This window comes from Heterodontus francisci, chromosome 3 (genome assembly GCF_036365525.1).
Source record: "Heterodontus francisci isolate sHetFra1 chromosome 3, sHetFra1.hap1, whole genome shotgun sequence".
Classification (NCBI taxonomy): domain Eukaryota; kingdom Metazoa; phylum Chordata; class Chondrichthyes; order Heterodontiformes; family Heterodontidae; genus Heterodontus; species Heterodontus francisci.
The window spans coordinates 139,785,610-139,805,529 of record NC_090373.1 but is presented as its reverse complement, the minus strand read 5'-3'; the positions used below and the strand labels follow the sequence as shown (position 1 = coordinate 139,805,529).

Here is a 19,920-nt window from a genome sequence, read left to right as displayed (position 1 = left end):
CCTCTAGATCATTGAAAAATAAATGTGTGTCAGCCAGATTGAAAATCATTTCTTCCATTCGAAGTCCAAGTGTAACAGCTATAGGTGGATCCTGAAAAACAAACATTTCCATCAAAACCAGCATGCTGCTTTGTAAATTCCAAAGCTTACTCCACTGTACTCACAGCCTGTGTAAATAAAATAAGAAAGTGACCAAGAAACAGCACTTGAGTTTTACACATAAATTTACCCAATTTGCAACATACAACTTCATTAAAGCAAAATGGATGAAGTAACTAAAGAGAAGAAATTCCTGTTATCAATGAGAAATTTATATTATCTCCTGGCTCAGTAATAAACTCTGGGGCGCACTATTTTAAACTGTGCAATTTCTGTAAATTTGGACTCAATAAAATGTACGCACAGCAGATTTGCCACTCAGAATGAATTTCCAACAACACTGCTAAGCCATTTGTGAAGCTGTAAATGAAGCTCTTAATGAACTGGAAACTGTGAAACTCTGGTATGTAATGTGCGTGCATCCAATGCTTTTCACTCTAATGGTCTCAGTTAAACATGTGTGCAAAACCAATGTGCCTGAATTTCCTCGCTTTTTTATGCCCAGCTATCGATCTCTGCTCTCAAACACATTTCGGCTCATTACAATGGCACGGCCCCCAGGCTCAAAAGCATGCAAATTTCCTGCAAGTTTGCTGATTCAAAATGGCTGTTAAATTAAGCCCAAAACTTTAGGTGTAGCAGGAAACAAAGTTATTTTTCTAATGCTTAATTGCAATAAAAAAAAAATCAGGGGACACAATCACTGACCAACGCAAGCAAATGGACCGCTGGGTGGAGCACTACCTAGAACTGTACTCCAGAGAAAATGTTGTCACTGAGACCGCCCTCAATGCAGCCCAGTCTCTGCCAGTCATGGACGAGCTGGACGTACAGTCAACAAAATCGGAACTCAGTGATGCCATTGATTCTCTAGTCAGCGGAAAAGCCCCTGGGAAGGACGGCATTACCCCTGAAATAATCAAGAGTGCCAAGCCTGCTATACTTTCAGCACTCTACGAACTGCTTTGCCTGTGCTTGGACAATAGAGCAGTACCACAGGACATGGGCGATGCCAATATCATCACCATCTATAAGAACAAGGGTGACCGCGGTGACCGCAACAACTGCCATGGAATCTCCCTGCTCAGCATAGTGGGGAAAGTCTTCGCTCGAGACACTTTAAACAGGCTCCAGAAGCTGGCTGAGTGTGTCTACCCTGAGACACAGTGTGGCTTTCAAGCAGAGAGATTGACCAATGACATGCTGTTCTCCCTTCGCCAGCTACAGGAGAAATGCCGTGAACAACAGATGCCCCTCTACGTTGCTTTCATTGATCTCACCAAAGCCTTTGACCTCGTCAGCAGACATGGTCTCTTCAGACTACTCGAAAAGATCGGATGTCCACCAAAGCTACTAAGTATCATCACCTCATTCCATGACAATATGAAAGGCACAATTCAGCATAGCGGCGCCTCATCAGACCCCTTTCCTATCCTGAGTGGCGTGAAACAGGGCTGTGTTCTCGTACCTACACTGTTTGGGATCTTCTTCTCCCTGCTGCTCTTACATACGTTCAAGTCTTCAGCAGTAAGGAATTTTCCTCCACACAAGATCAGGCGGCAGGTTGTTCAACCTTGCCCGTCTAAGAGCGAAGACCAAAATACGGAAAGTCCTCATCAGGGAACTCCTCTTTGCTGAAGATGCTGCATTAACATCTCACACTGAAGAGTGTCTGCAGGGACTCATCGACAGGATTGTGTCTGCCTGCAATGAATTTGGCCTAACCATCAGCCTCAAGAAAACGAACATCATGGGACAGGACGTCAGAAATGCTCCATCCATCAATATTGGCGACCACGCTCTGGAAGTGGTTCAAGAGTTCACCTACCTAGGCTCAACTATCACCAGTAACCTGTCTCTCGATGCAGAAATCAACAAGCGCATGGGAAAGGCTTCCACTGCTATGTCCAGACTGGCCAAGAGAGTGTGGGAAAATGGCGCACTGACACGGAACACAAAAGTCCGAGTGTATCAAGCCCGTGTCCTCAGTACCTTGCTCTACGGCAGCAAGGCTTGGACAATGTATGTCAACCAACAGTGACGTCTCAATTCATTCCATCTTCGCTGCCTCCGGAGAATCCTTGGCATCAGGTGGCAGGACCGTATCTCCAACACAGAAGTCCTTGAGACGGCCAACATCCCCAGCTTATACACATTACTGAGCCAGCGGCGCCTGAGATGCTTGGCCATGTGAGCCACATGGAAGATGGCAGGATCCCCAAGGACACATTCTACAGCGAGCTCGCCACTGGTATCAGACCCACCTGTTGTCCATGTCTCCGCTTTAAAGACGTCTGCAAACGTGACATGAAGTCCTGTGACATTGATCACATGTCGTGAGAGTCAGTTGCCAGAGCTGGCAGGCAGCCATAAAGGCGGGGCTAAAGAGAGGCGAATCGAAGAGACTTAGCAGTTGGCAGGAAAAAACACAGAAGCGCAAGGGGAGAGCCAACTGTGTAACAGCCCTGACAACCAATTTTATCTGATGCACCTGTGGAAGAGCCTGTCACTCTAGAATTGGCCTTTCTAACCACTTCAGGCACTGCTTCACAAACCACTGATCACCTGCAGGCGCTTACCCATTGTCTCTCGAGACAAGAAGGCCAAAGAAAAAAAAATTGTCACTGATTTTCTGTTTCATTCAATGTTTTTATGGCATCAATACAAATTGTCACATTACAATGTCACATTACAAATTGAATGGCTTCCATGATTGTATATTCTTAACATGCTGTCCCTATTGGGCATAAATGATAATCAGATGGCTTAAGACTTCCATTTTTATACTTAAAGAAGGAATGTGTGGTGTGAATTGGGTGCTTGCCTTCATATTCACACTGATTTCTGCTTGCTTATACCTATTTTTACATTTCAGTATACACTAAATAGATGGGCAGGAAATTTGAGTGTAAGTAGACATCGGCAAATTGGGCACATAAATGGGCTTAATTTCAATACAACGTCCTGATTCCACCCCATTGCCAATTATGCTGCTTTATGACCAGATACTGGGAGGTACTTTTGAGCAGTCCTTTTGATTAAGTGAGAAGTGGGAGAAATCAACAACTTACTGGCATTCAACTACTCATTTAACATAAGCTAAACATTAAACAAAAATAATTCCAGCAGAGAAATATATGTACCCATGAACTGTAAAGTGGCAAGTTTGAATCTGTGTGCCTTCCTCTTAAATATGGACTCATGAAGTTGAGGGGCTTTCAGGTTTATTGCTCTGATATAACAAAGTTTTGAACACTTAAATGAGCCAATGTTGTGAATGTATGTTATTGGCAGGGAGTCTTGCCCACTATGCACATCGTGAAACTGCCCCTAATCTTCCACTGATTAATTTTAATGGATAGAAAATTGTTGGCAGTGTGCCTGTCATTTCCCAATATGTGTCCAGCAGGTAAGAGCCTCTGCCGTCAGCAGGCATTCATATAATCAGCCTCAAAATGTGACTAACAATGGTGCAATAGGGAGAATAAGGAAGGCTGAATATAGTTCAGATTCACTGAAAATGAAATGATGGCTGTGGGAAGCGAGATCATGGCAGGATTAAGATTGAGATCCATGAGATTACAGCATGGGTAGTTATCATTTTTCAACATTAGAACTTCAAGCAGCAGTAGTGGTAGACCATAAATTGGTTTCCAAGCAGAATTTTCAGCTTTAGGAACATACATAGGACTGTAGGAGCAGGAGTCGGCCATTCAGCCCATCAAGCCTGCTCCTGTTTGTTGAAATAAGCGTGAGGAGCCATCATTATATCTCGAATTCTAAAATGTTAATTGAAACTTTTTTGGCCTAGATACATCTGTTATGTTCATTCTGTGTGCTCCCTTTATGCAAACATTACGATTAATATGGCTTTTCATATAGGCACAGAGAAACTTACGAAATGAATTCAAAACAATATGAGTTATCAAAAAAAAGGCTGGTTCAATTAAAACTTTTGTATGCAGCAGAAATTCTAAACAAACAACTGTAGTCTCACTTGACTCCTGTCCTGTTCTGTCAAGAGTCATTATTTAAGGGTTCAACGTTTTAAAAAATTCTGTGGACCAACTGGTACTCAGCTGCAAAAACCATCATCAAGCACAGGTCATAACAGGTCAAATACCAATCTTCATTATTTGTTGTTATGGTAACTCACCTAAAATAAAAACAGGTTTACCATAACATTTTTTGAAACACTGCAATGAACATTGTACATTCAACAGTGACAATTCACTGCACTTCTTAGAAGTAAACAATGAAAAATGTCTCCTTAAAACAATTCCATCTCACCTCAGCAATATAATTAACTGTACGAAAAACTGTTTTGCTGTAAATTGTGCAAGAAAATCTTTTTTAAAAATCTCATGGACAAATCTATTATGTTTAGTACATTTATTTTATGTAAAATTTAGAATTTAATTTTATACAATGGGGAACTGAAAGACCTAAATTTGTTCATTAGGTTCTAACAAAATCTTTTAAATTCTATTACTATATGCACAGCAATATTTCCTACTAAATACTACCTGTACACCACATCATATTGTGAAGAAATATGTATTTTTAATGATACTTGCTCTTAGCCTCTTCTAACAGCAATTACATTCACTGTGCCACAGTTTTATTTACATTTTGGCAAGTTGGCCATTATTTTGACATTGTTTTTCACAGACTGTCTCATTCTCATTTAATGGCTCAGTAATTCTTCCTGTGTACATCTAGTAAAGTATTCCAAAGTACTCTTGAAACTGTCACTTCACTAGATAAAATATACAACATACTTTACAATCAATAGCCTTCATCCTCCCACCTATCCTGTTACTGCTATATTAGCTGCAGTTCTCATTCTAAAGTAAATCCTGAGGAGTGAACTGTGCATGGTAATAATTAAAAATTTATTGCTGTCTAGACAACTGGAAGATTCATTTATACCTCTAGTTACGTGGCTGAGAAAACAGAGACCAAATTACCTTAGTGTTATGCATACCTAACACGCTGATTTCCTTATCACTATGACTCGACATGTAGATCCTTTGCAACTTATATTTAAAGCAAGCACTTTCAATGGTAACACCTCAGTTTTATGGACCAGCTTGCCAATCTTTGGTATTATCCATAATTCTCCTTATCCAGTTGTTACAGCTTTTAGTGCGTGATCACAGCATGTGAAAATGCCATATTCTGACATTCTGAAAACTGTAACCTGACTGAATATCACAGAATTGTTACAGCGCAGAAAGAGGCCTTTCGGCCCATCATATCTGTACTGGCTCTCTAAAAGAGCGACTCCCTCAGTTCCATTCCCCCTTCTCCCTGTAACCCTGCACATTCTTCCTTTTCGTATAACTGTCTATTCCCTTCTGAATGCATCAATTCAACCTGCCCCCACCATGTTCTCAGGCAGCGCATTCCAGACCTTACCCACGCGCTGTGTGAAAAAGTTTTTCCTCATGTTACTTTTGCTTCTCTTACCAAATACTTTAAATCTGTCCCCGTTTATTCTTGATCCTTTCATGAGTGGGAACAGTTTCTCTCTATCTACTCTGTCCAGACCCCTCATGTTTTTGAATATCTCTATCAAATCACCTCTCAGCCTTTTCTTCTCCAAGGAAAACAGTCCTAACTTCTCCAATCTATCTTCAAAACTGAAATTCCTCATCCCTGGAACCATTCTCGTCAACCTGTTCTGCACTCTCTCCAATGTTTTCACGACTTTCCTCAAGTGCGGCGCCCAGAATTGGACGCAATACTCCAGCTGAGGCCGAACTAGTGTCTTATACAAGTTCAACATAACTTCCTTGCACTTGTACTCTATGCCCCAATTTGTAAAGCCCAGGATATTGTATGCTTTATGGACCGCTTGCTCAACCTGTTCTGCCACCTTCAATGACTTATGCACATATACATCTAGGTCCCTCTGCTCCTGCACCCCCTTTATAATTGTACCCTTTATTCTATATTAACTCTTCATGTTCTTCCTACCAAAATGAATCACTTCACAGTTCTCTGCATTGAGCTTCATCTGCCACCTGTTTGCCCTTTCCACCAACTTGTCTATTGGAAGTTCTACACGATCCTCCTCACAGTTCACAATACTTCTAAGTTTCGTATCATCCCTCATGAGATGTTCAAACAAGAAATTATAAATAGTTGGATTCATCAGTGCCTTATCTAGACTATTACCCAGTATACTTATTTTTTTAAAGCACGACTTTACTCTCATAACTGAAGAAGTACAAGAATAGAATTTCCTTAAATTGTGACTGACCAATAAATAATTTCTCCTGTTATTCTGTAAATGTTTGTGAATCATGAAAATTCTCTGATACCCAAGTACAATTTCTGTACCGGGCAAGAAAAAGGCTATGGATGATAGGTCAATTGAAAATTTCAAAACCGAGATTTATAGATTTTTGTTAGGTAAGGATATTAATGGTTATGGAACCAAGGCTGGTAAATGGAGTTAAAATGCAGATCAACTATGATCTAATTGCATGACGGAGCAGGCTCAAGGGACTGAGTAGCTGGCTCATGTTGCTAAGTTTCTACATTGTTGACCACTATAGACTTTGGGTGAAGATGGAATAAAGGAATATATTGTTCCTCTATGGTCAAGTATATTGTTAATATTAGCTATCTAGGCTCACACACATGTTGAACTTAACCATGGCAAAAATCACTATTTTCAAGAGGGAAGAGGGAAAAAAGAGATCAGAGAAAAAAAGGAAGGTTAGACAATAGCCCGATTCGCTAGAATTTTACAACACTTTAAACCAAATGGGTCTCCGGCAATAGCTTGAAATGGACAATATCAGCAGCCCATGTTACACTGCGACTTATTTTCTTTTCCACTGACTTCAATGGAAAAGAAAATTGGGCGGAATGTAGAACAATCTGCCGATTTGCTAATGCTTGTTGTGCGCAACTACCAAGGCAAATTTCATTCACAATGTCTTGTGAAATGAGTATGATTTCTAGATAATGAGTACATAAAATGTAAGTGTTTTTAAGTTACTGTTCAATTGTTTTTATCAGTTGTTTATTTGCTTGTGGTAAATCTGTTATAAGACTTTGGGAGGAATTTAAAGAAATCAGTATAAGTAAATAAATAGTATTGGAGAAATTAATGGGACTAAGTGGTGACAAATCCTCTGGACCTGTGACCTGCATCCTAGGGTTTTAGAAGAGGTAGCTACAAAGATAGTGGATGCATTGGTTTTGAGCTTCCAGAATTCCTTAGATTCTTGAACAGTTTCTAGAAGGTAGCAAATGATTAGAAGGTAGCAAACATAACCCTGTTATTTAAAACACTAAGAAGAAAGAAACCAGGGAGCCAGTTAGTTCAACATCAATAGTCGGCAAAATCTATTATTAGGGATATGATAACAGGGCATTTAGAAAATCATAACATGATTAAGCAGAGTTAATGGATTTATGAAAGGGAAATTGTGTTTGACAAATCGAGTAGCGTTTTTTGAGGATGTAACTAGTGGGATCAATGAGGGTGAACCAGCAGATATGGTGTATTTGGATTTTCAAAAAGCATTTGATAAGGTGCCACACAAGAGGCTATTACACAAAATCAGAACTCATAGGATTGGGGGTCATATATTAGCATGGTTTGAGAATTGATTAATGAGCAGAAAACAGAGAGTAGGAATAAATGGGACATTGTCATGTTGGCAGGCTGTACCGCAAGGATCAGTGCTCGGGCCTCAGCTATTTACAAACTATATTAATGACTTAAATGAGGGGACTGAGTGTAACGTATCCAAGTTTGCTAATGATACAAAATTAAGTGGGCAAGTAAGTGGTCATAAGGCTGTAAAGAGGCTGCTGAGGTATGTAGTCAGGTTGGGTGAGTGGGCAAGAACATGGCAGATGTGGTGAAATGTGAAATTATCTACTTTCTTTTTGAATGGTGAGTGACTGGGAAATGTTTGCATTCAGAGGCACCTGGTTGTCCATGTACATGAATCACAGAAAGTTAACATTCAAGTACAGCAGACAACTAGGAAGGCAAATGGTGTGTTAGCTTTTGTTACAAAGGGATTGGAGTATAAAAGTAAAGAAGTCTTGCTACAATTATACAGGACATTGATGAGGCCAGACCTGGAGCACAGTGCAGTTTCGGTCTCTTTACCTAAGCAAGGATATATTTGCCAAGAGAGAGTGCAACAAAGGTTCACTAGACTGGTTCCTGAGATGAAGGGATTGTCCTACGAGGAGAGATTGAGTAGACTAGGCCTATATTTCCTGGAGTTTAGAAGAATGAGAGGTGATCTAATTGCAACATGTAAAATTCTTAAGGGGCTTGACAGGGTGGATCTGAGAAAATGTTTCACCTGTCTGGGCAATCTAAGAATAAGGGCTTGCCCATTTAGGACTGAGATGAGAAGAAATTTCTTCACTCAAAGGGTTGTGAATCTTCGGAATTCTCTCTCCCAGAGAGCTGTGAACGCTCAGTCGTTGAATATATTAAAGACAGAGATTGATTGATTTTTGGATATTAAGGGAATTAAAGGATATGGGCTACTGCAGGAAGGTGGAGTTTAGGTAGATGATCAGCCATGATCTTGTTGCACAGAGGAGCAAGCTCAAAGGGACTCCAGCTACTCCAGCTCCTATTTCTGATGTTTTTATGTAAATTGTAACTGCCCCTATATGTCAGGAATGAAGTAAACAAACAGGTAGAACAGACTGGCTTCATTTCCTGCTCAGTTTCTGCTAAATTCCAATTTTAACAGATAAATAAATGAATAAATAAAGAAATGCTAATCAGGGTCCTATGATGTCATTGAAAACCTGATGCGATTTTAACTGGGACTTGCGCTGTGAAACCACCGCAGCCTCCTATCCTGCCTACAACTGACTTCACAGGATCCATGTCATCAGAGAATCAGATGTACAACTATGCTACCTGCTGCAAGGACACCCGAAGCCATCTTGCCATATAGAGCCAGCACATCTATTACCAGAACTGCTTAGTGTGACCTGACACTTGGCTTCAGTTCCTTACGGGCATGCTGCAATGCTGACCTATGAGGATAATGTTCAAAGGGCAACCCTTACAAAGCACCATCTCTAAATCAGCAGCCATCAAAGGTTAGGGGATCAGTTGCTGGGCTGCTCCATCAATTGTCTGCAGGCAAACACCTTGAGGGTAATTCTGAATTTGGGAAGTAACGTAAAACGGAAGATATAGGATCAGCTGCCCGTTATACATCTATCCCAATCGACCAAAGTCAAAATTAGCGCCACCCCCCTCCCCCGTGTTTCCTTTCCCTTCATCCTTTCCTGTCATTTGTTAGTCGTTTCCTCTTCAACCTTGGCAAAGGTTGCTGATGTACTGAAATGCCTTTGAGCCTTGGCAAGGGCTTTCAGAACTTTTGTCTCCCTCTTGTGCCACTTATTTTTCACCATCTGTTTAAATTTCACTTAAATGCAATTTTCCACTCCCACCACTCATCAAGCATGTTCTTGGAGTTGGGTATGCTAATAAGCTAAGCTCTAGTGCAATTATTCATGTAAATGTAAAATCCAATTCGAACCATTTGAGTGTAAATTACAAACACATTGGAAAATGTAAACTATTGTTTTATGATAGCTTTAGAGGAAGGCTGGGATTAAACATGTGTGAGATGAGCACCAGGCATATCTCAAGATGTGGTGTCAACCTACTGAAGCTACAACCCAGGACTACATGCATGCCAAACAGCATAAGCAGCATGTGATAGACAGAGCTAAGCGATTCCACAACCAATGGATCAGATCTAAACTCTTCGGTCCTGCCACATCCAGTTGTGAATGGTGGTGGACAATTAAACAACTAACTGGAGGAGGTGGCTCCACAAATATCCCCATCCTCAATGATGGGGGAGCCCAGCACATCAGTGCAAAAGATAAGGCTGAAGCATTTGCAATAATCTTTAGCCAGATGTGTTGAGTGGATGATCCATCTCGGCCTCCTCCTGAAGTCCCCAGCAGCACAGATGCCAGTCTTCAGCCAATTCAATTCACTCCACATGATATCAAGAAATGACTGAAGGCACTGGATACAGCAAAGGCGATGGGCCCTGACAATATTCCGGCGATAGTATTGAAGACCTGTTCTCCAGAACTTGATGTGCCCTGAGCCAAGCTATTCCAGTACAGCGACAACACTAGCACCTACCCAGCAATTTGGAGAATTGCCAGGTATGTCCTGTACACAAAAAGCTGGACAAATCCAACCTGGCCAATTACCACCCCATCAGTCTACTCTCAATCATCAGTAAAGGGATGGAAGGAGTCGTCGGCAGTGCTATCAAGCGGCACTTGCTTAGCAATAACCTGCTCAGTGATGCTCAGTTTGGGTTCCGCCAGGGCCACTCAGCTCCTGACCTCATTACAGCCTTGGTTCAAACATGGACAAAAGAGCTGAACTCAAGAGGTGAGGTGAGAGTGATTGCCCTTGACATCAAGGCAGCATTTGACCTAGTATAGCACTAAGGAGCCCTAACAAAACTGGAGTCAATGGGAATCAGGGGGAAAACTCTCTGCTGGTTGGAGTTGTACCTAGCGCAAAGGAAGATGGTTGTGGTTGTTGGAGGTCAATCATCTTAGCTCCAGGACATCACTGCAGGAGTTCCGCAGGGTAGTGTCCTAGGCCCAACCATCTTCAGCTTCTTCATCAATGACCTTCATTCAATCATAAGGCCAGAAGTGAGGATGTTCGCTGATGATTGCACAATGTTCAGCACCATTTGCAACTCCTCAGATACTGAAGCAGTCCATGTGGAAATGCAGCAAGACCTGGACAATATCCAGGCTTGGGCTGATAAGTGGCAAGTAACATTCATGCCACACAACTGCCAGGCAATGACTCTCTCAAACAAGAGAGAATCTAACCATCTCCCCTTGATGTTCAATGGCATTACAATCACCTCACTATCAACATCCTGGGGTTTACCATTGACAGAAACTGAACTGGAGTAGCCATATAAATACCGTGGCTATAACAGCAGGTCAGAGGCTAGGAATCCTGAGGCGAGTAACTCACCTCCTGCCTCCCCAAAGCCTGTCCACCATCTACAAGGCACAAGTCAGGAGTGTGATGGAATACTCTCCACTTTCAGGGATGGGTGCAGCTCCAACAACACTCAAGAAGGTCGACACCATCCAGGACAAAGCAGCCTGCTTGATTGGCACTCCATCCACAAACATTCACTCCCTCCACCATCGGCGCACAGCGGCAGCAATGTGTACCATCTACAAGATGCACGGCAGCAATGTGTACCATCTACAAGATGCAGCAATGCACCAAGGCTCCTTAGACAGCACCTTCCAAACCCGCGACCTCTGCCAACTAGAAGGACAAGGGCAGCAAATACATGGGAACACCACCACCTGCAAGTTCCCCTCCAAGTCACACACCATCCTGACTTGGAACTATAATCGCTGTTTCTTCACTGTCGCTGGGTCAAAATCCTGGAACTCCCTTCCTAACAGCACTGTGGGTGTACCGACCTCACATGGACAGTAGCGGTTCAAGAAGGCTGCTCACCACCACCTTTTCATGGGCAATTAGGGATGGGTGATAAATGCTGTTCTTGCCAGCAACACCCACATCCCATGCACAAATTTAAAAAAAAACTTCTCACAGAAAGAAATCAAACATGTGGATAAATAGCATATCATGCAAATTTGAAAAACAAATTTTGAGCTTTAATGCCAAAGTTTGGACCTTCCAACTAAAAATCTGGGGATTTATAAATATAAAATTATATTGAATCAAACATATCCTTTCATAAAATATGAATCTTCGTGATATACTGCCGGTGTTCTCGCATTTTATATTGAACTTATTCCCTGGATAACTGATGTATATTTGTTAAAATATACCAGATTGACATGTTTCTTACAATCTGTTTATTATACACCTGCAAAACATGTCAATGAAAATACAGTTTGGATTCTGCATCACCTACATAATATCCACCTCTGATAATCAGAATTATCCTAAATATACTTTCTAAATCTGCACATTAACACCATATGTGTTTCTTGAACTTCTTCCAAAATAATACTAAGCCTGGTTTATATCAAAGATCTTCTAAACAATTGTCAGAGGAACTGGCATTAGACATCATCCAGAAACACATTAATGCTGAATGGAACTTTGGTGGGAAAACTATTGATGGACAACTGCTTCATGTATCTTTCCACAAACTAATTGTGACTCATCACTACACAAGTGATCACTCAGGTACTCTGCGTTCTGACATTTGTTGACATTTCTAAAGGTTGGTTTACCCTTCATTAGAAACACACTGACTTTTTACAAGAAATTGTGCACACATTTCACACACATCCAATTGACAAAAGATTACAATAACAGATTATTAGTTCATGGGATGTGGGCATCACTGGCAAGGTCAGCATTTATTGCCCATCTCTAATTGTCCTTGCGACGGTGGTGCTGGGCTGTCTTCTTGAACTGTAGCAGTCCTTGTGGTAAGGGAACATAGGCAAAAGTAGCAGTTGTTGTATGTTTTGCATGTTTTGCATGTTTAGTGTTATACCACTAAAACATACATTATTTCTTCAATAAAATGGTATTTCCATGATTTTATTACACTATCTTTAATGGGCCATGGCACAGGAGTTGAAAATTACTTGATTAAATATGCATTTAGTAAGATTCCCAAATGTCTGCTCAGATGAACATTAGTTCAGCTCTCTTTTTCTTTGCACTAGTGACACTGCAGTTCTTTTTTTAATTGTTTTCAACTTTTTAATGAATACTGTATCTTTGTTGGGGAATTGTCATGGAATTGTTAGTTTTTATAAAGATGTATATTGTGTGATGTTTTGAGCAGTTCTAGCTAGCATTTTTGTTTTTTAAAAAACATCTTGATAAATTAATTTTTACAATGAAAACAGACAAAGAGGACAACATTAGCAATGAGCAGATATGCGCTTGTCCTAAAAGTAAGAAAACAAAAAATAGCACATCGTGCTATTATGCTTTTTCTGTTGTTTGTGAGGACACTGGAGTCTAACATTATCATAAGACACATGTTAAAGAAAATATTTTGCTTGCTATTACTTTTATCTTTAATTAGAACACAGTCCCTGAAGTCTGATAGTGATGAAATCCATTACACAATTTTAAAAAAGGCTACAGTTCCTGGTTTTGAGAATGTACTTTGCATTGAACTAACACGTTGTGTAAGATTTGAGAATGCTTTGACAAAAATATATTGGAAAAATAAATTTCCTATAAACATAAAAAGGGAGCTATAGATTCAGATAAAACTATTTTAATTCCTGTGGAACAACAAAATTTGAGCAGCACACGGCACCTGTAGTTAACATAGAATTATTTGAACACATTCATCCATTATCCACAAGATTGTTTGTATTGCATAATGCCTCATTTCAAGTTTATCAGGGATAGTCAAAGACATCAATGTCCTTCATGACTGTGCTATAGCATGCAATCACGAACTTGACCTCCTCTCCACAGCTTTTGACACAGTTCAAAACTCCATACTATTTTATTGCCTCTGCTCCATGGTTCACATTCATGGTACCATCCACTCATTTATTCTCTCATACTTGTCGCAGCATAACCAGTAAATCTCCCATGATGGCTTTCTTCCCGAACACCAACACAGTTGCTTAGGACATAGTGCAAGGCAAGATTTGCGCCCCTTCCATTCCTTGTTTACATGCTGCTCATTGGTGACATTATTTGTAAGCATTGGGTCAACTTTCATAATGTGTACTGATGATATCCAATGCTACCTCCCCACCACCATGCTGGACTCTACAATGGTTATTGTACTGTTTTACTGCTCGTCTGACATTGGCCTGGATTTTGAGGTTGTAAGGACAGAAAACTGTCAGTGTTTGCTGTCATTCCTCTGTGAAACTGACAGCAGCTTCTGGCATCCACAAATGCGCAGTTAAACACAGAAATCCAGAAGCTGCTGTCAGTGATTTCCCGCTCCTCGACAGAGTGCATTGTTGAAGTTCTTGTGGATGGAAATCATTAGGTAGCATTGAATTGATGGGAACTTCTATTTTTACACTCCATTTTCATTGTAAAAATTCTTGAAAGCGTTAAGCCTTATTTAATAAGGTGTAGCTGGGTTTTTACTGGAATAATAAGTCATAATTATTACTGAACAATCTCTCTGGCTCTGAAAATTTTATTTTTTATTTGTGAAACATCAAATTTCTCTAATTCATGATAAAAATTACATAGATTTTAAAATAATAAAAATGATTTTGTTTTGAAGATTGTTTATGACATTTCAGCTTCTACATTAATCCTATGCGTATGACCCCATCTTTATTTCACTTTCTGTAATATTATAAAAAATGAATGATAAAACCTGCTTGTTTAAAACCTGCTTGTTAATTCCTGGTTTGCTGTCTGTGAGAATTCTTCAAAGTGATTGTGTGCTTGGCCTGCTTGATGACATCATTATTGTTGGATGCCGGAGATTCCCCAATAGCTGGCAGGAGAATGAAAGTAACTTTGGGAAAGGTGAAATACATGGCAGAGAGATCACTAGATTTAAGTGGGCAGCTTTCTTTGAGGTCAGTGGAGAGTGTGTCACTTCTCCACTGACTGTAAAATGAGGGAAAATAAGTTGTGGAGGAGCCAGAACTTTCTCCAGCTTAACATTGGGAAAACCAAAGTCATCATGTTTGATTCCTCCCAGAAACTCTGCAATGAAGCCCCAATTGGGGCTTTAGTAAACTATAGAATAGTAAATTACTGTTTCACGCAGAGACTGTATTATATTCACACTTATCTTTGGCTGTTGTCAATTTGAATTAAGCAACTGTTTGTTTTTCATGCCAGGAGAACCATTGATATATTCTACTTTCAACATTTCTATGTGTGGGACAGAATTAGTTTTAACAATAAAAAGCTAAGTTAACGATGAACTGCAATTCTTACATTACTTTTTTTTTACAATTGCATGGTATAAAACAGACAGTAAGTAAGCCCATCAGTAGTCTGTAGTCATTTTATTATTTTGGAAGTTGCAAAGCTTTCCTCAAAGGCAGAGTAAGCAATGGGGGGAATTTTATGCTCTCCCCCGCGGTTGCTTTGGAAGCAGGGGGAGAGCATATAATCGGGTGGGATGATGGCTGGGGGAGGGCCCTGTTACCTTCCAGCCTCTGCTGAAATGAAGTCTGGGGTGGGATGGCCTGTGAATGGACTTCCCGTCCCGCTGCCAATTGAGGCCCTTAAGTAGGCAACAATAGGCAACTAATGCCCAATTAAGGGCCTCAGCCCGCCCTGCCACAATTAGCCCAGTGGTAGTGGGTCTGTCGCTGCAAGGGAAGCATGACAAGAAAAACTGTGTGGGTTGCTTGCCAGCTTTTGGGGCCGGGGGGGGGGGGGGGGGGGGGGTGGCGGGAGTGCCCATCATTAAAAGGCGCTTTGACTCTGCTTCTCTTTCCACAGATGCTGCCAGACCTGCTGAGTGATACCAGCATTTCTTGTTTTTGTTTGATTAAAAGGCACTTAGTGTCTGAACAAGGGACCTGACATTGGGAAGGGGGTGGCCCGCTGAGCCACCCCCTGCCCTTGCTGCCGACCCGCCTCCCCCATGACCTCTACCCCGCGAGACCCCTCCTGCCCTGACCTATCTGTGGCCTGGGTCCAGCGCAGCTCCTAGGCCTTGGGTGGATGCTCCACTGGCAGCAGCCACCACCTCTGCAGTGGTGCTGCTCAGTTAAAGAGCAGCCAAGCCTCTGATTGGCCGGCAGCTCTCAGCGACCAGGACTTCCGCTGCCGGAAGGCCCGCTATTGCCCAGTTAAGTGTCTAATTGATACTTGGTTCGGCGGGCCTCCCACAGAAGGGGCGGCGCGGGGTTCTCGGTGCCACTTTTGCCAGAGGTTGAGACCACCGTTGCCCAGATAAAATCCCAGCCATTGTGTTCCACTATTTCCCACTAGGCACCCTTTACATACATTATATCATAAATGACAAAACATTCCTCCGTCTGCAACAATGATCTCACAGGCAAAGTCTGGCAACCATTATGTGTTTGCCCATATGGTAACTGTAACCTGGAACTGACTTGTGCATAACCTCCATGCCCTATTTTACTCTAAGCTTCAAACTCCATATTCTATCCATCACAACTACCATAATTGCCTGTTTCTATCTCTGTCTCATCTTCACTGCCACTGTAACTCATATCCCTGTCTTAGTCATTTCCAGTGCTTTCTTTGCCACTTTCCGTTTCCTAAGTCCCAACCTACACGAACTTTAACTCTAACTCCACCCCCTATCCTGTCTTGTACAGAGATCTTACTGCCTTTCACTTCTGTTCTTGCTGACTTCCACTGGCTTCTTGTGCTCTGATGCATTAATGCATAATGTCCTCATTTATAAATCGCTCCATGGCTTTTTCAGCAATCCCCTCCAGTTATATCTCACAGCTCATATCTTCTGTTCTTTGGACATGTCCTACTGTTCCACCATTGGCTCTGTGTTCTAGAATTCACTTCCTAACCCCTTCAGCTTGCTAAATCTCTCCTCAAAATTTACCTCTATCCAAACCATAAGCCTCCTCTCCAACTCTTCTAACTCCTATTTTGTGGCGAGTTGCACCTGCTACCACCACCCATCCTCTCCCCCCCACACTTGGAAGTGTAAGTTATTTCTGTTACCTTTTTAGAAATTTCCCCACGTTATGAGGCTGAGGGGTGACTTAACTGAGGTGTACAAAATTGTGAGGGACCGAGACAGAGTAGACAGGAAGGACCTGTTTCCCCTAGCGGAGAGGTCAGTTACCAGGGGGCACAGATTTAAGGTGATTGGTAGAAGGATTAGAGGTGACATGAGGAAAAGTTTTTCACCCAGAGGGTGGTGGGTGTCTGGAATTCACCGCCAGGAATGGTGGTAGAGGTAAAAACCTTCAACTTATTTAAAAGATACCTGAACATGCACCTGAAGTGGTGTAACCTGCAAGGCGACGGACCAGCTGCTGGAAGGTGGGATTAGATTGGGCGGCTAGATTTTTCGGCTGGCGCAGACACGACGGGCTGAATGGCTTCCTTCTGTGCCATAACATTTCTACGGTTCTATGTTTGCTGTATGGGAAAACTGATAATGGTTACCAGATTTTGCCAATGGGATCAATGTTACATATGTGTGAATGTTGCACCAATAATGATGTACTACATAGTGGAGAATGGTGGAGCATGATTACTCCACCACTGAGGAATGTTTCATGGCTCCCAAAACAATAAGACCACTGCTAAGTGCAGATACTTAAGGAATAAACTTCCTGTTTTATATCACACAATTGAAAGAAATTAAAATTAAAATTACAGCTTGGTATTAATTTTGTTTTTTCTTGTTAAAATTTAGTCTGCCCCCAACATAAGGGACTATTAAAAATCAATCGAGGCCCAAGTGTAATACTGCATTTTAACAAGCTAATTTTAACCAGATTAAAGGCATATTATAATTTCCCTTGAGCAAAAGCTTTTAAATATTGATTGTGCAGGAATACTAACTCACCCAAAATTCAAAATGTTTGGTAATACAGTCCAAAGTTTAAAAAAGCACACCATAAATTATTGAAAATTATTGATGGGCAAATTGAATTATTATAGTAAAAGTATTCCCCCACAGGTTTGCAGTTAATTTGAGCATTTGTCATTAGAAGACATGTTCCGAGCCCAACATCCAGCTCATGGTTTGAGCACTACATGGTTGTAGTACTTTTGTGATCATTCATTATTCTTAATGTGTGCTTTCTTTGGTCATTTCTGAAATATTAGAAACATAGGAACAGGAACAGGAACAATACAGTCCCGTGAGCCTGTTTTGTCATTGAATTAGATCATGGATGATCTGTGTCTTAACTCCATTTACCAGCCTTAGTTCTGTAAACATTAATACCCTTGTCTAACAAAAATCTATCCATCTCAGTTTAGAAATTTTCAGTTGACCTAGCCTCAACAGCTTTATGGGGAACAGGTCCAGATTTCCACTACCCTTTGTGTGAAGAAGTGCTTCTTGACATTACTCTTGATTGGCTTAGCTCCAATTTTAAGGTTAAGCCTTCCTTGTTCTGGACTTCGCGACCAGAAAAAATTGTTTCTTGCTATCGACCCTATCAAATCCTTTAATCATCTTAGTTAAAAATTTTGTGAATTAAAACATCATTAAAAATTGTATAAGCCTTACTTAAAAATTAAGGAAATAGGTTGATGGATTAGCTAGTTGCCTTTTTTTTTCAATTTGTTCATAGGATGTGGACATCACTGGCAATTCATTTCCCATCCCTGACTGCCCTTGAGAAGGTGGTGGTGAGCTGCCTTTTTGAACTGCTGCAGTCCATTTGGTGTAGGTGCACCCACAGTGCTGTTAGGGACAGTTCCAGGATTTTGACTCACTGTCATTAACAATATATTTCCAAGTCAGGATGGTGTGTGGCTTGCAGGGGAATTTTCAGGTGGTGGTATTCTTGTAGGTGTTAGAGGTCGCGGCTTTGGAAAGTGCTGTTGAAGAAGGCTTGGTGAGTTGAAGTTCATCTGTAAATGGTACACACTGCTGCCAATATGCGCACTGTAGTGGAGGGAGTGGATATTTAAGGTGGTATATGGGGTGCCAATCAAGTGGGCTGCTTTCTCCTGGATGGTGTTGAGCTTCTTGAGCTGCGCTCATCCAGGCAAGTGGACAGTCAGGTGAGTCACTTGCCACAGAAGTCCCAGCCTCTGACCTGCTTGTTGCTCTACTAGTGCCCTCAATGATGGGCATTAAAACTGGCAGAAAATTAAGAAAGAATATTTGTGCTTGGAAAATGTTTAAATACAGATAGAGATACATTATGTTGGGCTTCTACCTCCTTTATGTTGCCTCAGGATTTCTGGGGCTTCCCTGGGGGGCGGGGACTCAAAGTTCTTCCATCTATGACAGTTGTAGACTAAGCGGGTCATTTGAATGAGTCAGTAAGACTATTCCTGGCCTTCCCATCTCACTTTCCTCAAGGCACAGGGTTGCCCAAAGAAGTTGGCAAAGGGCCTTGCACCAGAACCATCTTCCAATTGGGATGTCTGGGGGGATGGGGGGGGGGGGGGGGCAGGCAGCAAGGCACATGAGGCCTAAAAAGACAAATCCCATCTTGTTAGCTGCTGTTTACTGGGCAAGCCTGTACTCTGCTATTTAAGTTACTTGATCCAGCAAGTTAGGCATGGTCAGGTCCACGCAGAACTAGACAGGACAGGGTAGCACACTCAAAGAAAGGGGAGAAGAAAGTCAGAAACCTAACTGAAACAGTAAGTGGTAGATTCAGGTGTGATTTTGAGAAAATTGCTATATGCAATTATAATTAAACCCACAAGCCCTCTCTCAAAATAGCAAGGCATAACCTTTACAATGTTAACAGTGGCATTGCCACTTCCCTACAAATTCTCTGTGGTCGAGCACATAACAGGCGGTATTTTATGCATCCCACAGCATCTCTGATGGTGGGACCAGAAGTTGGCGGCACTTCTGCTTCTTCCCTTGTTGCCACTTCTCATGCGATAACGTATTTAAATTTAAGTGCCAGTGGTGGGCACAGGAGACAAGTGCGATTACGTGGCGGGGATGGATTTTCATTGGTTGGACCTGCCATCATTCTGCAGAGCACCTTTAATGCCACTATTATAAATCAGTCCGCAGTGCAAGACTGAAGATTTAGCAGCCTGCCCAATCTTCATCTTCCTTAGGACATTTTTATTTATATTGCTTATTTCAAGTATTTTTTTCCTTCCTTCATTCCTTCAAGCAAGATGGATAAAGGGGAACT

The 19,920-nt window shown here is 41.5% G+C and overlaps 1 protein-coding gene across 16 annotated transcripts in view; it reads right to left on the bottom strand.

Annotated features, from left to right (window-relative positions):
* The window catches only part of eya4 (EYA transcriptional coactivator and phosphatase 4), a 549,227-nt gene that overhangs the window by 79,215 nt on the left and 450,092 nt on the right, over positions 1-19,920 (bottom strand). For all 16 annotated transcript variants that reach the window (XM_068026406.1, XM_068026407.1, XM_068026412.1 and 13 more), the window contains one exon: positions 2-91. In XM_068026406.1, the coding sequence (XP_067882507.1) occupies positions 2-91 (90 nt within the window). The remainder of the gene's footprint in view (position 1; positions 92-19,920) is intronic.